Source organism: Cyprinodon variegatus, unplaced genomic scaffold, assembly GCF_000732505.1.
Source record: "Cyprinodon variegatus isolate N-32 unplaced genomic scaffold, C_variegatus-1.0 Scaffold429, whole genome shotgun sequence".
In the NCBI taxonomy this organism is placed as follows: Eukaryota; Metazoa; Chordata; class Actinopteri; order Cyprinodontiformes; family Cyprinodontidae; genus Cyprinodon; species Cyprinodon variegatus.
The window spans coordinates 335,603-357,669 of NW_015150882.1; the positions used below are offsets into that span (position 1 = coordinate 335,603).

General features: G+C 38.0%; 1 protein-coding gene across 2 annotated transcripts; it reads left to right on the forward strand.

Annotated features, from left to right (window-relative positions):
* The first annotated feature begins 223 nt into the window (after positions 1-223).
* Positions 224-12,905, forward strand: LOC107093503 (7SK snRNA methylphosphate capping enzyme-like). 2 transcript variants are annotated; one of them, XM_015388604.1, is made up of 5 exons: positions 224-691; positions 2,516-4,265; positions 8,774-8,992; positions 10,243-10,366; positions 10,448-12,905. In XM_015388604.1, exons 2-5 carry the CDS (start codon positions 2,550-2,552, stop codon positions 10,480-10,482), a joined length of 2,094 nt encoding a protein of 697 aa, XP_015244090.1. In that variant the 5' UTR covers positions 224-691; positions 2,516-2,549; the 3' UTR covers positions 10,483-12,905. The 2 variants fall into 2 exon arrangements, with proteins under 2 accessions (XP_015244090.1, XP_015244089.1); XM_015388603.1 differs by having other exon boundaries at positions 225-655.
* The last annotated feature ends 9,162 nt before the right edge of the window (positions 12,906-22,067 follow it).

Genomic DNA, 22,067 nt, shown 5'->3' on the forward strand with positions numbered 1-22,067 from the left:
AAGAACTCATGTTTTTTTTTTTTTTTTTTTTTTTAGTAATGATGCATGTTTCTTATTTAAGTAACTATGTGTGGGATTTCATCCCTAAAATTCAAATTGAACCAAGCAGTGTGACTTTTACACTTTGAATCAATAGGGCCTATTTGGGCAAATATAAGAAGTAAAGTTGGCCGGGCTATGGTGATAAATTACCTTAAACACTCTCTTCTGTCCACTTCAAATATTTAAGGGCTGTTTCTTCGCTCCACCGCTGACATTTACCAGTGAAGAGGCTGAAGCAGGAGGAGGAAGCTGACAGCAGCGCAGGGCTCTCCTCCTTGCGGGCTCTGCAGCCTGGGATCTCCGCCCCAGTCACACTTGGCTTCAGCTCGGAGCCCGGATGCGCCGCCATGCCGCCTCCTTCACCGAATGAAATCATTTATTTACCAACCCTCCTGATACCTAACGACTAGAGTTAATTTAGGAGCAGTCTGAACGAACAGTGGAGCCCGAGTGGGGTTCAGACCAGGGCATATTATCCACGCCGCGCGTGTCTGTGCACCTTCCCACTCCAGTGTTTCTATTGAGACGGTTGTGTGGGGTAGCTATGCTAACGTTAGCCTGAGCGGAGCGGAGCGGTGACAGTCGGGAGGCGGGGAGAGAGCTCCACAGCGAGGTGAGACTGTTATTCTGATGGGGACTACACATGTGGGTAGGTGGCCTTCAGGGAGATAGGATCGTTTTCATAGCCGCTTCCAGGCAGCAGCAGGTCGAGGTGGGTCAGCGGCTGTTTATCTGACGCAGCTGAGCCGAACGTTTGCTCGACGTTTGGGCGCAGTGGCCCGCGATGGAGAAGCTACAAGCTAATATGCTAACAGCGTTAACGTCCAACAAGGACTCCCAAACTTTTCAGCTCTTCAGGAAACATGTCACCTTACCGGGTCACATTACAGACTCAAACACTGGTTGTTTGTTAGAATAAGACTATTTTCATTTATTTTAGGTTATATTCGGGACGCAAACACAAGTTTTTTTTATACAGCAGATACAAACTTATTACTTCGGGGATCATATTGATTTTTATTATGAATCATTTATAGGTAAAGTCGGGGGGAAAAAAGGTTTGTGAAAAAATTTATGAGCATTATTTTCTTTTTTAAAATACATATTGGAGGAATGTCCTCTGCATTTAAACAGAACTCAAACTTGTCTTTGGAAAAACGGTGAACTTTTAAAAATCGTTTTCTTAAAGGCAAGGCAAATTTGTTTTTATATAGCACAATTCTGTACAAAGACAATGCAAAGTGCTTTACATGATTAGAATATAGGAAAATAAAACAGAATCAAAGCAAGTAGGAAAAAAAATAAGGGTTACTTGGCTGACATTTTGTTTTATTATTTAATTGGTTCTGTTTAGGCTACAGTAACTACACTAGTGCTTCTAAAACATGACAGCTGGGGTTTAACCTGCTCTAATAAACAATAAATGAATAAAACTCAGTACAGAAACAAATCTATGGTTGGAAATGACAATTCAATTCTTGAAAACTTTAAGCTTAAAAAAAAACTAAAACTACCCAATAGAAACTGTCATATAAGGTAAATATTTTACTGGATATTTACAGTATATGTTTGGACTCAAAATTGCTCTGAATATAAACTTAAAACCCAAAAGTCTTAAAAAACTTTGAATTTTAGTTTAAAAAAAAAAGAAGCAAACTTTATTGGAAACCTTTAATGAAATTATTCTATAATTTATAACACCAACACAATGTATAATCACATTTTTATTTAACTAAAATAATCTATAGATCTTAATTACATCTCAGTATACTCTATATAAGGCATAATTTTTTCATATCTTTAATTTGCGAGAGATTTTGACCCTTGATGGACCAATATTCCCATGATTTCTGCACATTTACCAGAGGACTTGCTGTATTTTTCCTTTTGCTATCTTTATTTAGTTGAAGTTAATAAGTTCAGTCAAAATCAGATTGGAATAGCATACCCAGTGTCTACACTAACTGACTTTTAATATTATTTTTTTAATCCAATGACATTTAATCTAATTTAAATTCGGTCTGGGATGTAGTTTAATAATTTAACCTCCGATTTTTTTTTTTCCCCAGCAAATCTTTCAAAAGCTTTTATTACAATCAACCCTGTGGAAATTGGCCTTAACTTAAAGGGTAACAAAATTCAATCTGTGAAAATGCTTGTGAGATCTTTGTGATTTACATCAATAAGTGAAACTATAACACACTAAATGTTTGCAGATAGTTTATCTTTATGAGGAGATATCGAGAAACAAAAAGTGATTAACTTATGTCACTCTGAGTGATGGAAGCCTAAGGAGTGGATTGGTGGGGGGGAAAATTCAGATTTTCCAAAAATGTAACCTTCAACAAAAAAATGATAAATTCATTGCTTTGCCCTAATTTAAATATTTGTCTTGACTGTCATATATGTAAAGCTCTGTGAATTGTTCATTGTTATTGGTTTTTATCTAGCATCTTTTTTCTTTGGCTTTCAGATCCAGAAAAGAATATCTTTGAAAGCTAAAAGAGATGTCTGTAGAGGAACAAACCACGAAAGTTGGCAGTCCAAAAGCCAGCTCAGCGTCACCTCTGCAGCTTTCAGACTGTACTGGAGGCTACAGCAGTGTCTCTGTGATGATGGAGGAAGCTGCAGCCACTCCAGACTTTGCAGCTGCCTGTCCCGCCCCAGAAACTGCAGCCTCGCCAAAAAATATAAGCACGGACGACACTGGACAGAGACCCAAAGGGAACGACAACAGCATCCAGCGCAGGAACACCTTCCATCATCCTAAACAGCAACAGCAATCAAAGCTAACTAAGCGACGCTACACTGCAAGTTCCGGTTTCAAGTATCCCACATCTGGGAAGAGGAGACGAAGGGCCAACTCTGAGAGCGACTCTGTCCTGCCCACCAACTTCCTCTTGGGAGGCAACATTTTTGACCCACTTAATCTCAACAGCCTGCTGGACGAAGAGGTCAACAGGGCACTCAACGCGGAGACGCCAAAATCCTCACCGCTGCCGTCGAAGAGTCGGGATCCTGTCGAGATTCTGATCCCTAGAGACATCACAGATCCCCTAAACTTGAACAGTGGAATAACAGGCAGCAGCTTTTTGGTGTCCCCCTTCAAAAGTGGTGGAAGGAAAAGACACCGCAACAGACACCATGGGGGAGGAGCCGGAGGAGTGAGCGGGATTTCAGCCACGCAGATGAACCTGTCAGAATCAGATAAAAGCGAAGTCAAAGTCAACACTTCCACTGAACCTCCAAGTATGCCAGGTTCATCCTCTGCACAAGACCCCATCAAAGAGCTCAACAGTTTGTCAAGTGTCTCCGGAGATTCTCACGAACACTCCGCTAACAGCTCATTTAGCTCCAAGGAGGAGATGACATCGGTACCTGTGGAGGATGCAACCTCTTTCTCAAACGTAGGAATAAACCATCATGCAAGCAGACGTAAGCGAAGACGCAACTCCGGCAAAATGGAGCCCCCTATCACCCACTCTACTCCCGTTTGCAAGGCAGGATATGAAGATAAAAGTTACAGTAAGACGGGGCAAAGAAATTCCTTCCACACTCCAAGGGTCGACGGCTCAGGACTGCGCCAGCACCAGCAGCACCACAGTCATATAAAGGAACATCAGAAGAAGTTCCAGTATGGGAACTACAATAAGTATTACGGATATCGCAACCCAAACTGTAGCGAAGACCCTCGAATACATGTTCTTCGTCAAGAGTGGTTTGAAGGTAAAGATATTCTGGACTTGGGTTGCAACTCCGGCCACCTGACCCTCTATATTGCCAAAATGTTTAGACCGACGCGCATATTGGGTCTGGATATCGACAGCGGTCTCATACATGCAGCTCGTAAAAACATTAGACATTATCTCTCTGAGCTACAGACCCAAGAGGCCAGGCATGCAACGCAGGAGAAAAAGCCGGCCAAGCAGGAAGGGAATAATGGGAACGATGGGCAGGAAGGCAGGGAGAAAAAATCTGATGAAGCTAAGGGCGGCGATACAGCTGACATGGACTGCCACAAAGATGAGGTTGGCACTCAGAGGCAGGGCAGTGAGACTGATGATGTGGAGCCAAAGCATTGTGATACACCTGCTGATTGCTCGTCCAGCTGCTCTTTCCCCGTGTCTCTGCGGATCTCCAGGGGACCCATCGCTGCTCCCCCAATTACAGAAACGTGTAACACGCAGCCCGGCAACTTCCCTGCTAATGTGTCCTTCGTTAAGGTAAGAAGGTGCCTTTCTCTTCACTATAGACTTTTATGCTAACATCAAATCAAGTGATGACTGTATTAAATCAATATATTATACCCCAAAAATAAAGAGGAAGACTAGACACATTTACAGAGAAAAAAAAAAGCACATTAATGCCAAATATGAAAAATTAGATTTTTAACGCCAACCTGCAGAGACCGATTTCAGCTTTTCTACCAACACAGTGGTTTTCTAACTATAACTACAATTTAATACTATTTCCTATCCTCTCAACATGAGCATCCATTTAAGGTGCTTAGTCGCATTATGTGCCAGTACAAACAGCAAAAGCTATTTGATAATGATAAAATAAGGCTATATACGCCAAGCGTCCTTTCTAATAATTTTTAGTCCTTTTTCAGCCTCAATAGAATTCCAGCTATGGGTGTGGTAAGCAAAAATAAATATACATCTGCGCCCTCTCCTGGCAGGATTCAAAAACTATCCGAAAGATGGCATAAACTAAGGCAGCTGATTAATAAAACCTGACCATCTTTCAATGCCTCATGGTAAAGCGACAGCTTGCCTTGGTCAAAGACAGACCTATAATTAAATAATCCGATTTACAGAGCATCAAGGAAAACTAAAAATTCCCGTTCCTAACAAATACAATCATACACAGCATCAAGGTAACATATTTAAAAGGAAATAAAATTTAAGTTATGGGTTAAAACTTTTAAATTGGAATAAATGCAAAAGAAACCCATAAAAATGCTATCACTCCTATCCCACATGGAATCAGATATTTCCTTGTCCATCTTTCTTTGCTGGATCTTGGCCTTTTTTTCTTTCTTTTCAGGTGCTAACTTGCTTAGCCCTAAAAGCCAATTTATGCTTCTTCCATCAAATCTGTCTCTGTGCGTCGTGCGCACCTCAAAAAAATCCTGAATATGCGTCAGATGGTTGCAGACCTCATGCGGAAGTGCACAGACAAAAAGCAGCTGTGATTGGTCCTTATCTAGAGACGCTGCATAAAAAAAAAATGCAGCTCTAGAAGAGCCGAGCGTGTGGTGAAGTTACGAGTACGCTTCTGTCCCAATTGACCCATATTAATGCTGCCTGCTTGCGGTCTCGCCAAGTCCATATTTTCCTGTGTTGTTGCCAAGACCGAACTTGACGAGAACACGAGTACGGATTGAGAACGGCCATAATCTTGATGCAATGACTACACAAACAATAATTTGAGGTGAACTTTCTTTCTTAAAAATATATTAAAACAACTTTTTACCAGCTTATCAGAGTAAATGGAGCAAAGTCGATCTATGCCATTAAACACAGGAGCAGCAGAAGTATCTGGACTCACTTTATTGGAAATACTTCAGGAATCTGACCTTAATGTGTACAAGCATCAAACATGAAGCTGCATAAAGAGGCATAACGGCTATCATGTCTGTGCCTAAAGGTCAGTAAAAGTCCATCCAAATTTGCACATGAGTGGGAAGCAAAATTTTATTGCAAAGTTAGTTGACCTTCTAAATTCAGCTTCTACTCAGAACACGTTCTAAAGCAATCCGGCTTTGATGATGTTAATATTGATGTTGGAAAGACAGTTCAGCTCCAATTTTCATGCTAGAGTGACTGTTTATATAGAAGGTCACCATCTAACATGCGGTAACTAAATAGTAAATTATCAATGCCTTAGCTACGGAAGAGGTTTAGGGACACTGGAAAAAAAAACAAGTTGACTGATTTTTAAATTTTATCTCATTTTATATAGGGGAAAAAAGTCAGAATTCTTTCTTTTTTCTCAGAATTCTGTAATTTTTCTCAGAATTCGGATCTTTTTTTCAGAGAATTTTGGCTTTAATCTCAGAATTCTGACTTTAATCTCAGAATTTTGGAACTTAATGTAGATGGGCACCATGGAGGAAGAGATGTGGGAGCACTCAGCTTCACTGACAAAGATGTGAGTTTTTTTGGAGGGCTAGGGACACTTTTGGTGGAAAATTAGGAAATTGGGTAACTTTTGACGTGCTCGAGGGGTCCCCAGCGATGCTACTTCATTAATGGAAGAGCAAAAGGTGATTAAAACAAGAGAGCTAGTCTCTAAAACAGGCATGGCTACGGCTTGATGCTAACATGCTTGTTAGTTGTCAGAATTCTCACAATTCTGAGATTAAAGTCAGAATGCTGACTTTTCTCATATTATACTGAAATAAAATTAAAAAATCAGTAACTTTTATTTGTTCAGTGGCCCTAATCCTCTTCCGTACTTAGCACGTTAGCTTACAAAGGAACAGTGGCATTCTACCCAGGTCATCTCCCCTCCACCTGCTCTGACAGGGTTTGAAACAAAGAGGTCAACAGATCTGATTTAGCTGGGATTCTTTCACCAAAGCTGTGTTTAACCAGGCCTTGGGTAGAAAAAGTTTATCAGCACTAGTGCCTCTTGTGGCTAGGGAAACACAGAACCAGCTGGAACCAGTTTGGTGGGGAAAACCCCTAAATTATGGCAAATTAAACAATGGAAAGAGGATCGTTTGGCTGGAGGTCTTTCTAACTGCCTCACCATATTATAACTTTGTGAAAACAGGCTGCTGTTGTTAGCATCTAGAAATATTTGTTAGTTTTAAAATACTTAATAAAAAAAGAAATCCGTTAATCAGAGACAAGATGTCACATTTGTGAGTTCTAAACCTAATAGCATCAGCAGACATTTAGAAAATCTGTTAGATACCTGTGACGCCCACTCAGTCTGCCAAACTGAATGTTAGGGTGAGATAACAGAAAAAATATGTCCTTTTGGGAAAGCCGAGTGTCACTGAAAACATCGGGCAAAAATTGATGAGCTATATAAATAGATATTAAAAGGCTGTTTTGTTTTTTCTTCTGTTACAGAGGAACTATATTTAGCAGACATACCACACTGAATGTGGATCAAAACCTGCTCAGCTCAATTAAATTTCTTGAATTAAAAATGTTTTAAAATGCTAAAAACTAGTTTTTTTTAGAGCAGCATGTTTCACTGATATATTTTTTATTTTTAATCAGAGCTCCTGCAATAAATATAACCTATAAATTGGACAAACATGTCTGATGAGCAGCAGTGCAGTTATTGAAGAGCAGAAGGTGCAGGATGTCAGTGAGTGGAACAGGCCTTTTGTGTGTTTTTGATCACTGATTTTTAACCTTTAGCTATCCTGTTATGAATATCTCCAATTGTAGCTCCTACTAGGGCTAGGAAATGGGAACTAAGAATCTAAAGACAATGTTTTGTGGTACTGTTGAAATAACAAAAGTAGAGAAGGAAAACCTCTGTCACGAAAATATAATTTTCATATTACTAAAACTCCCACAGTAAAAGCATTTATTGAATAATTATATAGCATTTTATTTGTCAACCCACCCATAATTAAAAAAAGAAAAGGGAGGGGGAAGTAAAAATAAAACAGACAATTCACATTTTCTTGAGGTTGTTAAACATCATTAATTCCAATTTATTGTTTGATGATAAATCAAAATTATTATCAATAAATTTGTCACAATAATGATAAACGATATGATAAAAGCCCACCCTTGGCTCCTATCTTCTGTTCATGGCCCCTGACCTTTACTTTTCTCAGGGTCAACAGTAAGAACACTATCCAGGGTAGGAAAGCAGTGCTGTGGTGAATTGGGACAGTCTTTGGCCTAAAGCTTGATTTATGCTTGATTTGTCGGCGGGGCCAAATTAAATCATTTTAGAGAGTGAAGAAATACAAGGAAGACGAAAAAGGTTGTATACTGTCAAAAATCCAGCTAATGGCACCAGACTGTTCAATTTTCAGTCATCTCTTATTTGGCACTCTATGCACATCAGAGAGGTCATAATAAAATCATTCGTTAAATGTTACTGTTGCAGCTTTCTCATGCTTTGAAGTATCTTTGTATTGATAAGGAAGAAATAAATTGGAGAAACCTTTTATAATAACAAAAGTGTGTAAACACATGCTTGAATAAAAATGCAAGTTGTCTTTTGGGTGGAGATTAGGGGGATATCAGGGAATTTAGAGAATTACAGTAAAACTGTGATGAAAGCTGAGGTCTCACTTTGTTGCTGGTTTTCCCTAATGAATAATAATGAAGAATATTTTATTCTATTTCAAAAATCCTGCCAACACTAACAATGGTAGACAAGCGTTGAAAGCTAAATAAACCTAACAGGAAAATGTATATCTTGCACTGTTAGTAGTTAGTTTTTAAATGGTGTCCTCCATCTCTGAATACCAACACAGGAGGGTGTATTAATGCAGAATCAGGGTCTAGCAGTGGTAGAAGTTGATGCGACGAACCAACGACGACACGCTAGACTTACTACTCCAGACTTGTTTTTCTTTGAACTGTTTGCTGCAATTTTGAAGTTTTTTTTTTGTTGATTTATTACAACAGATTATATATATTATATTTCGGATCTTCAGATCTGAGAAACTTTCAGCTTTTTTTTTTTTACTAAAGCTGTATTTTTTTTTTTATTTATTTATCCCCGCTTTGTTCTCTTCCAGGCTAACTATGTTCTAGAGAATGACAATCTCCTCCTGACTCAGAGGGCAGAGTATGATGTGATCTTGTGCCTCAGCGTCACCAAATGGGTGCACCTGAACTGGGGAGATAGCGGTCTGAAACGGCTCTTTAAAAGAGCCTACAGACATCTCCGTCCTGGAGGCTTGTTCATCCTGGAGCCGCAGCCCTGGGAGTCCTACGTAAGGAGGAAGAAGCTGACAGTAAGATTTTTATTTCTTTGTTGTTTTTTTTTCATTAGGTAAATAAACACTCATACATCTGTTAAAACTGTCAAACAAAATATTCTTCAGTTGTGGAAAGTTAATCCTCTCAGTGTGATTTTTTTCATTTGAGTACATTTATTCACTTTGTCCATATAGAATCATACTTAAGTAAATAGTTTTTGTAAGAACCTCCATACAATTTCACTTAATGTTTTGGATCATTATCCTAATTAAATGATCAACTGTCGAGCCATGTTTGTTTTACCGTTAAATTTTTTCTGTTGAGGCCTTAAAAAAACAAGCCCACATCATCGTAGATCTTTCACTGTATATAACAGTGGGGACAAGGAACATTTCCACATATTTATCCATCAATACACACCACACCCACTTGGGCTTTTTAATTTCTAAAAACATTTTTTTTAAGTCTAATCTAACCAGGAAAACACATCTCTGCTTAAGTTTTCAGAGATAGATTTATATTTGTAATGCTAGGACAGGAAAGGCATGCCTTTTAAACAGCTTGTAAGTACTGTCTGGTTGTGTAAGATAATAATTTTCTTAACATGGGTTTGGATGGATTTATAAAAAACAAATCAGTGTGAGATAAACTGCTGCAGTAAAAGATTATCCTTGAGTTGGGCTCCACTAATCACTGAGCTGAGATTTTCTTTATTTGGGGTGGCTGCAAATACTTAACTGTGAAAACCGATCCCATCTACATCTTCAAATGTCTGAAAGTAAGACTGTTAATGCTCTAAACTTTTCATTTATAAAGAGCACTGGGTTCTCTTTAGCACATTTGGAAGTTGTCACTGTTGCACTGAAAATGGGGAGTTTAGCAATTTTTTATGAGTGTAACAGCTGTAGAAACTGTGTTCTTAAATGCCTTACGCTTCTAAAAAAATCCCCGTGAAACCTCAGAGAATTACCTTAGGTGCAGTGAAAATTTTAGTTTTTTCAGATTTAGTTTTTCTTCTTAAAATAAGATATTTACATTGAAATTATTTGACTGTGAAACATCCCTCTGTGTCAGGTATGAATTTTTTTCCGTCAACTTAGATCGGACATTGGCAGGTCAGGATTCTTAAAGATCCATGATTGACCAGAATCCTGCGATCGGTGCACTTTTACCGCTTTATGGATTTTTTTCTTTACAGATCAGTCGTTGAATCTGTTCTATAATCAGTATTAAAAGCTTGTTTTTTGTAGTTATACAAGTTATTTTCTTCTTTCTCTTCCATAAGGAAAACATTAACAGGAATTATCGCAGCATCAGACTCAAACCTGAGCAGTTTTCGTCTTATCTCATAAACGAAGTGGGCTTCACAAGTTTTGAGCACCTCGGGTCTCCAAAGTGTTCAGTAAGAGGTAATTGTGTTTTTAACTCTCTTCTTACTAACTAAATAACTGTTTTAAAGTGTATTAACTCTTTGTTTTTTCACAATGCAGGTTTTCAGAGGCCAATTTATGTTTATCACAAATGACCTCCCCTGCCTTCAACAACAGTGAATGTGAGTCGCTGAAAGCTTCACCTTTTATTCAGGCCAGCCAGCTTCACTGGACTGAGACGCATCATCCTTAACAGATAGGGTTAGCTCTTGATGCTGAAGATCAAAGTCTAAAGGAAAAGAGCCACAGGGACCAAAAGAGGAATTGATTGTTCTGTCAACAGGATGCTTCTTATCTTAAAGACTCTGACAAGTAACTATCAGTTTGGCCCGACTGTGGAAGAAATGCCGAGCGGATCACTCCCTTGAACTGTCCGACTGGTAATGATCCATTGCCACACTGTGGTTGCTCAGATGTCATCACATTCAAAATGTTCTCTCTTGCCACATAACTAGACATAATGAACCAGGGTTTCTCAACTAGTCATTAGATCAGTTTTAACAACTTTAGATGTTCTAGTCATCAGATGTGGGTTTTGTCTGGAGGAGTGCAGTGAAACTAGGGGTTACTGAAGTGGCTTCATACTAAAAAGGAAGCTTTTGAAAATCCAAACAGAAACTCAAGTGATGCAGCATCATGCAGGTCATGTTTTTACCCCCATCAATAGTTATATGCAAAATTTATTTGCCCTTTCCAAACATTTTGTCATGGCGCTCAAGTATGTGCCCTGCTTTTGCACACTAGTGTTATTTGTCCTGAACTCTCTGAGAATGCAGCTAACTTCACAAAAGTCCTATAAAGATAAATATGACAATCCAAAATATCATTTTTTTTTATTTCAATTATAAACTTTTTTTTTTCAGCTGACGGCTAATTGAGGTGGACCTCTGGTGTAGACCATAAAAAGACTTGGATTTCATCACATGATCAAATTCTTTCATTATCCTTAGATAAGTGAATATCTTTAACTTTAATAAACCTTTAACCTGCAAATACAGATTCTAGACAACTGTTTTTTCTTGATTAGCTGTGATATAAATAGATATAAAAACAGCATTGGAAGCTACTGTTGGCAGTCTTTTACAGCATTTTGTGTTGTTGATTAGCGCAGTAAGCTTTACTTAAGCAGCAGTCTCCAAGTGTATTATCAACAGGGTGTAAATCCTTACCTTACATCTGAAATTATAAATATGAGGGCAACTTAAGCACAAAACGCTAACATGCTAACTTTGCTAAAATACGTTCAGCCTTCCTGTTATCAGCTGAAAGTCTCGCTCTCACCCCCTCTCTAGCAGCCAGAGTTAACCGAAAACATGACCCAACATATCGGAGTAAAATGTTTTTCTTTTAGATAGTTTCTTAGGGCTTTGTGCTTCCACTGAATTCATTTCAAACCCTTCTCTGACATCCCAATTGGCTAACAAACTGTACTGAAAGGTTTTGATAACTGTTAGCCGTTACTGTTATTTGCTGAGAGGCAAAAGATAAAAAAAAAAACATTTGCCTATTTCTTGGTGCATCTAAACAATAATTTTAGTCAGCACTCATAATATTCTATAATTTATGAAGACTTGGGGTTGCCAAAAGATGCGCTCAGTTTTTCCTCGGAGCGAACAGTCAACTGTTTTTAAGGAATCAACCAGCCTTTTTATGCTCCTCTTTACCAGTTTTTCTATTTTAACGATTCCCCAAAGCATTCTGTTCTTGTAATTGTCTGCCACTTCCTTCTTAAGCAGTGTCCTTGCCTGAGATGCTGACAAAGCTAAATAAGCAGAGAGAAGAATCTGAGATCGGGACAGGCGTACAGAAAGGCTGCTTTGATCCTCAGTGGCGGGTGGGGAGGAGATCAAAACAGCGTTTGAGACCCTCACAAAGATATGTTTGGCTCTGTGGAACTAAAAGATTTTTATTTGAAAATAAAAGCTCTTTTCAGAGAAAGTATCTCTTTTTGGTTTTTACTCGGATTTCAATATAATGCGTTTGAATTGACGTGCTTCCCAACTATTTCTGATGGATTGATAAAAGATGTCAACAATGTTTTGCTCTAAAAGCAACTAAAAGTTTAGGAATGTGTCGAGCTGTTATGGTTGTGCTCCGAGCTCCAAGGATTGGTACATCAAGGGCAGAAAACCGTCCACTTTTCAGGAGATATTTGTTGATATTGTTAATGAAAATGATAGCCAGTGAAAAACTGGGATGGATGTTATGTTTCTAATCCAGTAAGTAATCATTGTAAATAAGTTGCTGCATTATTTTTTGTTGTTGTTAAGTTCTTAACTACTGCGCTGTTTTAAGTTTCCCTGTCTTCAAATGTTTGATGCCAATTCAAGTGTGAAGCTGCAGGTCTTGTTGTCCTTTAAGGTTTTCTAATCCAGCATTGATTTACAAATGAATGTGGACATTCTTACATTGATTTTGCTTTCCTCTGCCCTGCAGGGCAGTTGTATTTTTTTATTTCTGATGTTTTGTTTTTATGTTTGTTCTCGATAAATTGTTTGAAAGAAGCAAAGGCATCAGTGAACTCTTATTTTCTTCCAGTTCAAGTTTCTAATGCTAAAAGCATGAAGGCCATCTGTTTTGTTTTGACTTTTCTCTTGTATACATCCAACTATCATCAGAGTGAAAATCATTTAAATTTTGAGCCGATAATGATTTAGTTAAACCAGGAATCTTTGTAGTGGACTAGTGATCAAAAAGAGTAAAATTCAAGTGAATTTTACAAAGAATTGGCTCCAAATTGTTAATATTTATTCAAATTTTCTGTCAAACACAATAAGTATATATACCTAAAAGAATTACTAGTCATTCAGATCAATTACGGGGGGGGGTTATGAAAAATTTATATTTTCCTGAAATAATTTTTTTATATAGCACTTTCTCCATATCTGGCTTTGCTGTTCTTTCTCTTTATTCTAAATTCCTCACAATGAGTTTTTTTTAGTTTTACATTCATTAAACCTGGTTTAATGAATTAACAGTTTTCAATGAAACTTTTCTTTTGTTACTTGGAAAAGGCTAAACTTTTTCCAGATTGACAAAAAAATATTTGACAAGCCAACCTACTGAGGCAGATGATCTAAAATATCTTGTTCTACTTTATGTTGTTTCTTTAATTTACTGAACAGGTAAAGAAAAAAAAATTTATACAAAGTATCATATTTAGTAGATGAGTTTTGAGATGGGAAAAACCTAAATGTGAGCAAAAACAAATTGCATGGCAATGCCTTGTGTATCACAAATTATACATATTAGTTAATTGCAGTTGTTAAAATGAATATTTACATAATCCATCCATCTTGTCAATATTTGATGAGGATTTGGCCTATATTTTAAACAAATACACTGCTCAAAAGATAAAGGGAACACTTAACACATCCTAGATCTGAATGAATTAAATTTTGAATTTAATTGAATATTTAACATTAAATATTTTGTTCTGTACAAAGTTGAATTTGCTGACAACAAAATCACCTAAAAATGCTCAATGGAAATCAGATTTATTAACCTATGGAGGCTTGGATTTGGAGTTGCAAAAAAAAAAAAAGAAAGTGGAGAAAAACTACAGGCTGATCCATCTTTAATTGATGTCCCTAAAACAGGTCAAAATGAGGCTCTGCATTGTGTCTGGCCTCCATGTGTCTGTATGATCTCCCTACAACTGGATAGTCTGTTGCAAAGTGACATTGGTGGATGGATCAAGACATGATGTCCCAGATGTTATCAATTGGATTCTGAGGATCACATCTCGGTACCTAATGGCAGTGATGCTACCACAGAAAGACCATGCCACACCATTACAGACCCACTGCCAAACCAGTCATGCTGAAGGATGTTGCAGGCAGCAGATCGCTCTTCACGGTGTCTCTAGACTCTGTCACGTCTGTCACATGTGCTCAATGTGAAACTGCTTTCTTCTGTAAAGAGCACAGGGCGCCAGTGGCAATTTTTTCAATCCTGGTGTCAGGCCTTCCTGGTGTCAGACTCCATCTTCATGGAGTCTGTTTCTAACCAGTTGTGCAGACACATACACATTTATAGCCTGCTGGAGGTCATTTTGCAGGGCTCTGGCAGTGCTCCTCCTGTTGTGCACAAAGGCGCAGGTAGCAGTGCTGCTGCTGGGTTGTTGTCCTCCTACGGCCTCCTCCACATTTCCTGATGTACTGTTTCTCCAGGTAGCGCTCACAGTCTGGTTAAGACTCTGACAAACACATCAAGCCTTCTAGCTCCATCTCGCATTGATGTGCCATCCTGGATGAGCTGCACTTCATGCCCAAAACATCAGCCAGAAAGCGTACGACCCGAGAAGAGGTCTGTGGTCGCCACCTGCAGAACCACCCCTTAATTGAGTTTCTCTTTAATTGCCTATAAATTCCACCTGTTGTCTATTCCATTTGCACACCACCATGTGAAATTAATTGTTCATCAGTGATGCTTCCTAAGTGCACAGTTTGATTTAATTATAAGTTCATTTTTTTATTTTTTTAGAGCAGTATATTTCATGGTTCTGACTTTACAGGGTTGTTAAAATAAATGAATGAAAATAATATAAATGAAAAAAATGTTTGCTGTGTCCAATGTTGCCTTTACGCTGCGTAACGGGGTACTCGTGCATTATAAGTCCATGGATTTTTACAACAAAATCTATGCATTGTTTTAAATAAAATCCAACATAAACTTTAAATCAATTAGACCAGTAACACTTTTATATGTATCATTTCAGCTTTACTGAAAATCAAGTGTTCTGGTTATGTTCATGCCATTTTCAAATATTGGTATCAAATAAGTTTTATAATATATTCAACACATTTTAGAGTTTTATTTGGATGAATACGTTTAGTAAAATGTGAGTGTCCTTTAAAAAAGTTCAGCAAATGTCATTCAGTACATCAAAGAACTACATGCACAAAAATACACAATCCAACAAGAAGAATATGTGGTAACACAAATTATTTAAAGGTTTCCTGAGCAACAAAACTCACTGATTTATGACAGTCCAGCTATCCAACAAGGCGCACCGGTTCCCCGTGTTGTGTGATGCTTCATGTGACTTTCTGCTAAAGAAGATCTCACAGCTGGTGAATATCAAGCATTCAGTTTTGATTGTGAAAGGTTTAGTTTCATTAAGCATATATCAGGGAATTTTTAATACATCATATTGAAACAGCATCCAGAAATAGTTTTAATGTGAACAAAAATGATGTCTGAAAGGTGAAACACGCCATGTCTTCCAGAGCATCATCATCACCTTGGGCAAAGCAGGACTCTTACAAATAGCATACTACACATCTCAAGTTTTTTTCAATTATTATTATTATTTTAAGTGGGCCATAAGACTTAAATTAAAAGTAAACTAATGTAAATTGTTTTTATCTTATTCTTTAAACAATGTAACATCTTCATGGGTTTATAACAACTGTAATTTTTGTGTGGCCACAGTGTGCATTTCAGATATTGCTCATAGGGATCCTTAGTATTCAGGAGGCTGACATGAAAAATTAGAGGCAGAGACAGAGTCTCCAATCTAGGGTGTTAACCTCTGCAGCTCCTTCAGTTACCATGGACCTTTTTGGCTGCTTCTTGCCTTCCCTTATGCCAAACAGTTTAGATAAACAGCTATTGTACGAAACTCTTTCTCTTTTCAAATAATCTAAGCCTCACTTTAAACATGTCATCCTTACCCCCAACCCATCCTCTGTGCAGTCTTCATGATTCTATTGACTGATGTCCTCTTGAAGCCATCACACAAAATCTTTATTAATAATGATGCTCAGATACTAAATAGATTATTTTATTAATGGGATTTTTGTAACTAGTTGCTCTTACTGAATGATTTTAGTAGTAGAAAGATCTAAGAACCATGCATTTTGTCTTCTCATATTTATTTTTTTAATTTATTTTTTTTTAAATAGCACCTTCTGCTTCACTTCTCTAGTGAGCCCTGCTTTCACACGGTTTTATTTCTGGTAGTAAGGAATAGCTAGCCTAGCCTTGACGTTCCCACGAAGTGGCTCTCAATCTGCAGGTTTACTAGTGGTTCGTAGAATTTCTAAAAGTGGAATAGGAGGCAGATGTTTTAGTTATCAGGCTCCTCTCCTGTGGAACCAACAACCAGTTTTACTCAGTGTGGCAGACAATCTGTCTACTTTAACGGGTAGGCTTAAAACTTTCCTTTTTGATAAAGCTTATAGTTAGAGTGGCTCAGGTTATCTTGAGCATCTCTATAGTTATGCTGCTATAGGCTTAGATTTCTGGAGGACATAGGGACCCCCATTTCATCATTCTGCTTTATTCTATCTCTATTCTCCCACTGCATAATCTGTTAGTTAAATCTGGATTTATCCGTCATCCTCTGACATTGGAGCTGGCTCGGAGCTCGTCTGCCTGGCTGTGTGTTTCCTGGATGGGGCTGCCTTTTGTAGTTGCCATCTGTATCTCTGCTTCTGTCTCGTTGAACCCCAGTCGGCCTCGGCAGATGGCCGCTCACACTGAGCCTGGTTCTGCTGGAGGTTTCTCCTGTTAAAAGGGATTTTTCCTCTCCACTGTTGCTACAAGCATGCTTAGTGTGAGGGATTGCATTCGAGTCAATGAGTTGATGCAATGAACTGGTTTTCCTTAGATATAAAACTTTGAATCAAACTGACTGTATGATCTGGTGAACTGTAAAGTGCCTTGGGATGACATGTGTTGTGTATTGGCGCTATATAAATTAACTGAATTGAATTATTGTTGTGCGCAAGTTTTTTTGGCAATTAACATAAACCATTAAAATACAATTAAATCCAGTGTTGGTAAGCTGTCAAAATATAAGGGGTCCCCTCTGCCTTTTCAGATGGTGCAGGGACGCAGGGGAGACGCTCTGCTATAAATCATTCACAGAATCCAGTGAAGCATGGTGAAACCAGGTACAGTTTCAATGAACCACTTTGACACAACTGGACAAACCTCCATACACTGCTTCACTACCTTTGATACACTTTGAAGGGCGAAATCTGCTGGATTGGTATGAGAACTACCTTCAATTAATGACAAGTAGTTTTTCATAATTAATAAATGGCTGACAGGTCATTTTTAATGTAATAAAAAGCCGTTTTGATTCATGTTAAAGGTATAATGGAGGTAGTTGTTTTTCCGGGTGGATCATCAAAATAAGTGGTCCTCCTAATTGCCAATCATTCTGGTTATATGTTTACATAAGACCGTCCTACGTGCTCGTCCCCATTTTCACTTACCAATGGTGAGTCTGACATAGTGGAAAAATTGCAAATCTTGTTTTGGAAAATAAGCTTGTATGAGTGGTGCAAACAGAGACTTTCCAACAGAGTGTGCACGAGGAGAAATTGGCTCGTGCATGCTCTCTCAGACATTTGATAGGCGTTCCCTCTCGGGAGCGGGTACTGGGTTGTGTATGTGCTTTTTTTTTTTAAAGTGGAGGAGGTGGGTCTTTTCAAAAATTTGTGAATATCCTCCAGTATACCTTTAACAGTTAATGGAGTTTTTCTTATCTATACAAATGCTTATACCTTTAATCATACCTATAATACTGTACCGCGTTAACCCGGTAGGGCAGGGGTCTTCAACGTTTTCCAGGCCAAGGACCCCCAAACTAATTGCGAGATGGAGCAGGGACCCCCTAATTATATATATTGTATGAAATTGTGTTATATCAAGCTGTTTCTATAGTCACTCTATTACAGATGGAGTAATGTAAGGAATGTAATTTTGCCCTGGGATTATTAAAGTATTTCTGATTCCTGGTTGATGGGACAGGTGTTGTGGATGAAACGGTGCCCAGCTTTAAAAGAGCTCCTGTGTGTCATTGAATGTGTGCATTGATGACTGAAAGACATCTTCTGCCTATATTTATCTGTTTATTACAGTGTATTGAATTCATGTTAATGTGTATTTAAAGACATTTCAATTACTGGAAAAATTGGTGGGGGGAATATAAAAAAAAAGTGTAATCAACCAAAACTTTCGTTACCCCCATGCAGTACCTCTGCTGACCCCCTAGGGGTCGCGGACCCCCTGTTGAAGACCTCCGCTGTAGGGAATTCAGTGAAATACTTTAAAATTCAAAATTTCAAGTCAAGAATGTTATTGGAGGAAATCAAAGTCAATATGATTTACAAAAATAGTCACTTGATCTAATCTAAAACATCAGAGTAATGTAAGACATTTGCAAAAAAGCACTTACAGAAGAAACAAACTTTTTTGTTGCATCAAAGTCAGAACATTACTGTTAATACAGGATATTTTTTCACTTTTTAACTTGGTAATTAACTTTAAAATAGCTTTTAATTTTTCAAATTAGATTTTTAACTTTTTTAATTAGCCTTTAAATGATTTCACTTTTTAAGTTTTTTAAAAAATGTTTTACTTAAAGCTACAGTGTGTAATAATTACAGGGATATACAGTCAGAAATGTAATATATTATACATAACTATGTTATTTATCATCATCTANGTAGGTGATGCGGACGTCGTGGAAGACATTTTGTCCCGTAACGCTCGCCGTACTGTTGGGGGGGAAGCGGTTGGAGGGAGATGTTCATGTTGCTGCGGTCTGCAGTCTGGACGTTAGATGTAGCTAAAAATTATTCACTGTAGCTATAATTAACAGAAGGTAACATTCAAAACAGAAAGCAACAGGCAGACCTTGCAGACCACATTTGACCTCACTATTGTTCCTTGTTTGCTGCTGTTTTTATCCATGACCACAAAAGGACGATAAATGGTTAAGGAAAATGTGAGCAAGGTGTGTGTTTCTGGGCCTTGGGCAAGGCTTTTGTTACTACAATGTGATGGAGATGAGAAGTATGCAACTTTGTTTTGTCAGTGTTGAAACACAAATGGAGAACTGTTGCACAAGCAATGACTCTCACTGTTTCTACATTTCATTATCTGGAAAGCTGATCTTGCCATTGTTTGGTTAGTTAAGCAGCTATGGTATTCAAAAGTGCTGCATCTTTTGCTGCCAATTTGTGTGGGCCCATTCAAATAAATAGAAGAACTTTTGAGCAGTGTTGTAACCATCATCTCAGAGATTTTTCAGAGGTCAGTTTGATTATCTCTGGGTTTAGGACGACCCTCTCCTTTTATTATGAGAATAAAACTGTCTCTTACAATTTGAACATATATGGAACAGTATACTGATCTTACCTCAGTGAAGCATCCAAACAGCAATGTATTGCTAATCAATATGTCTTTTATGTTTGTCCACTTTATATTTGTGGATAAAACACACAGGGACACAGATGAGCTGGGACAGTTTCAGTTAATCGCTTTACTTTTTCTACTTTTCTTTGTGACATCGGTCATTAACGGACCAATGAAGACTGTGCGCAGGTGGTGTTCATGGAAGTTAGATTTGATTTTTATTTCAGATGTAATGTGAGAAAAATACAATTAAAAAATAAATAGAATCCAACCCGTCAAAGAGGCCAGGAGTGGCTGTGCTACCCACCACAGCTTAAGTTCACTCACATGGGGCGGGTTGGTGGGTGTTAATGTCAAGCCCTGACTACTACCTAACATTATACAAAAATAAATACTGGTGCGTGTAAGTGAACACAAGTTGTTCAGGAACATCTTTGCAAACTCTATCCTGATCCCTGCTTGGTTTCTCACAAATAGATATATTTTACTGCTTCTTCTGCGTCATCGTCCTCTGCTTCTGGCCTCTGCCCTACATGACTCAGCCATCTTTATTGTGACAATAAAGTATCTTCTAGTTAGAAATCCATAGTGAGCACACGTTCTACACAGAAAGTAAAGAGTATGTTTTTAACTAGCGAGGTATGTAAAATTGGTAGCATTAGTATTCCTCTTAAATAGCTCAATGTGTTGAACTGACATGTATTAACAAATCATCATTTAGCTAACATTACCCTCATGAATACTCAAGTTACACGGTTTGAAAAAAAAGAAAAGCTATTCTGCCAGAATCAGTGAAGGTTTCCTGCCTTTTTTTTTTTTTTTTTCTGGTCTGGCTGCTGTGCTGAACATCCTGACACACAAACGGTGAGCTTATTTAACTGGAACCCAAAACCCAAATCCAAATTTTGTGCTACAAACATACAGATGTGAATTACAATACAAATCCTTGAATCATTGAAGTACTGCTCAGCAGCAAGTCTTCAATCTTTGATCAACGAAATTAGCAGTGTACACTTATGACAGGTTGGAAAAGTCAATTATCACATGTAAACAATGGATTAAAACTCAAAAAAGTGCATGAAATAAAGGTCACGTTCCTACCATTCTTTCCAGTTTTCTAATAACAGCACAGTAGTGGCCATATTAAATGGTTCCAGTAAATCCAGGCACTCTAGGATGATGTCATATTCATTGGTTGAGAGACAAATCAGGCACTTGACCTTTTGGGGACCAATAAGATCAAAGTGCTGCTAGCCACTATATCACTCTTTGGCACTGGAGCTTCCTCCATGTCCCTTCCTCTCTGCTTTAGACTCCCAGTCACACACAGTCACCCTGAGTCATGTATGTTAAATATTTAGATGTGGCTCTTTAAATAAATATCTAAATGAAGCATTAAAGGGCAAATATAATAATTAGGGCATTAAATGTTGGATTTGACAAAGCTATGTACTATATAAATATATAACATAGAGTGGTCCAACAATGAAAGCGGTCAGTTGAGCCCAAAGTCTTCCACCGCTTGTCATCTACCAGATGAATTTAATACATTTTCGATTAACATTCTTGTTGCATATTGCGCTCATCAATGCAAGTATAGGTGCTGCTTTACCTGCTGTCTGATCCTGCCTTTTATTTTGTCCCTTTTAGTTTCTGTCTCAATAACTAATCATACTCTGTGAAGTGCATGTTTTTAAATGTGTGGTTGAATTGGTTGTGATAATGCATGTTGACGTGCTTCACCTCTAAGGTATTTTTCCCCTCTCAAGACACAAACTTCACATGACTCAACCACAAAAGTGTCACATGACAGTGCTTAGGATTTGCTACCATGCACATGCACGGTGTGAAGGAAAGGGGGAGGAGATACACTGCACATGGGGTCTCTGCAAGCTGCAAAGAAATAGATACAGGTGATCGCCAAAAAAAGACAGTAATCGATTATCATACTTTTTCACAAAAATCGATTGATAATGATCGGTGGCTAAAAGATCAACTAATTACAGGTGTTTCAAGTGGCCGACTGGTCGGCTATCTAAAGTTACGCCACACTTTTTAATACCTCAACAAACAGATGGTTGTGATGTACTTTAGTGGGTATCCTGCTGTTATTTGGTGGCTTCTTCTGCCTGGTTGATGGATCGGGAATCAAAACTAGACTTCATTGTCAACACCTTTCTTAAACTGAAATGGCTATCTTTGAATCTTACTTTGGCAGGAACAACCTCTACACTGAAAGGTTTTCGGTGCAGAATTTGTTCCTTTTGTTAATGGTGTTTACAGAATAAAGACAAAGTGGAAACACTGCAAACATTTTGGAAAATCTCAGAAAACTACAAAACTTAGAAGTCTAAAAGTGATCCTAGATTTAATAAATATAGAAAATAAAGTGTCTCAGTTGCAGCCTTAACCTGCATAAGGAGCTATCTCCTTTCAATTTGTTGTACCAATGAGAATCTTCTTTTTTTTTTTTTTCCTTTCCTGGGGACCAAGCAAAGAGCGAAGTGGTGGCAGCAACAAAGGA

Coding starts and splice junctions, on each gene's coding strand:
- LOC107093503 (XM_015388604.1), top strand. CDS start 2,550: ATGTCTGTAGAGGAACAAACCACGAAAGTTGGCAGTCCAAAAGCCAGC. Junction 4,266..8,773: donor CTAATGTGTCCTTCGTTAAG/GTAAGAAGGTGC, acceptor GTTCTCTTCCAG/GCTAACTATGTTCTAGAGAA. Junction 8,993..10,242: donor TAAGGAGGAAGAAGCTGACA/GTAAGATTTTTA, acceptor CTCTTCCATAAG/GAAAACATTAACAGGAATTA.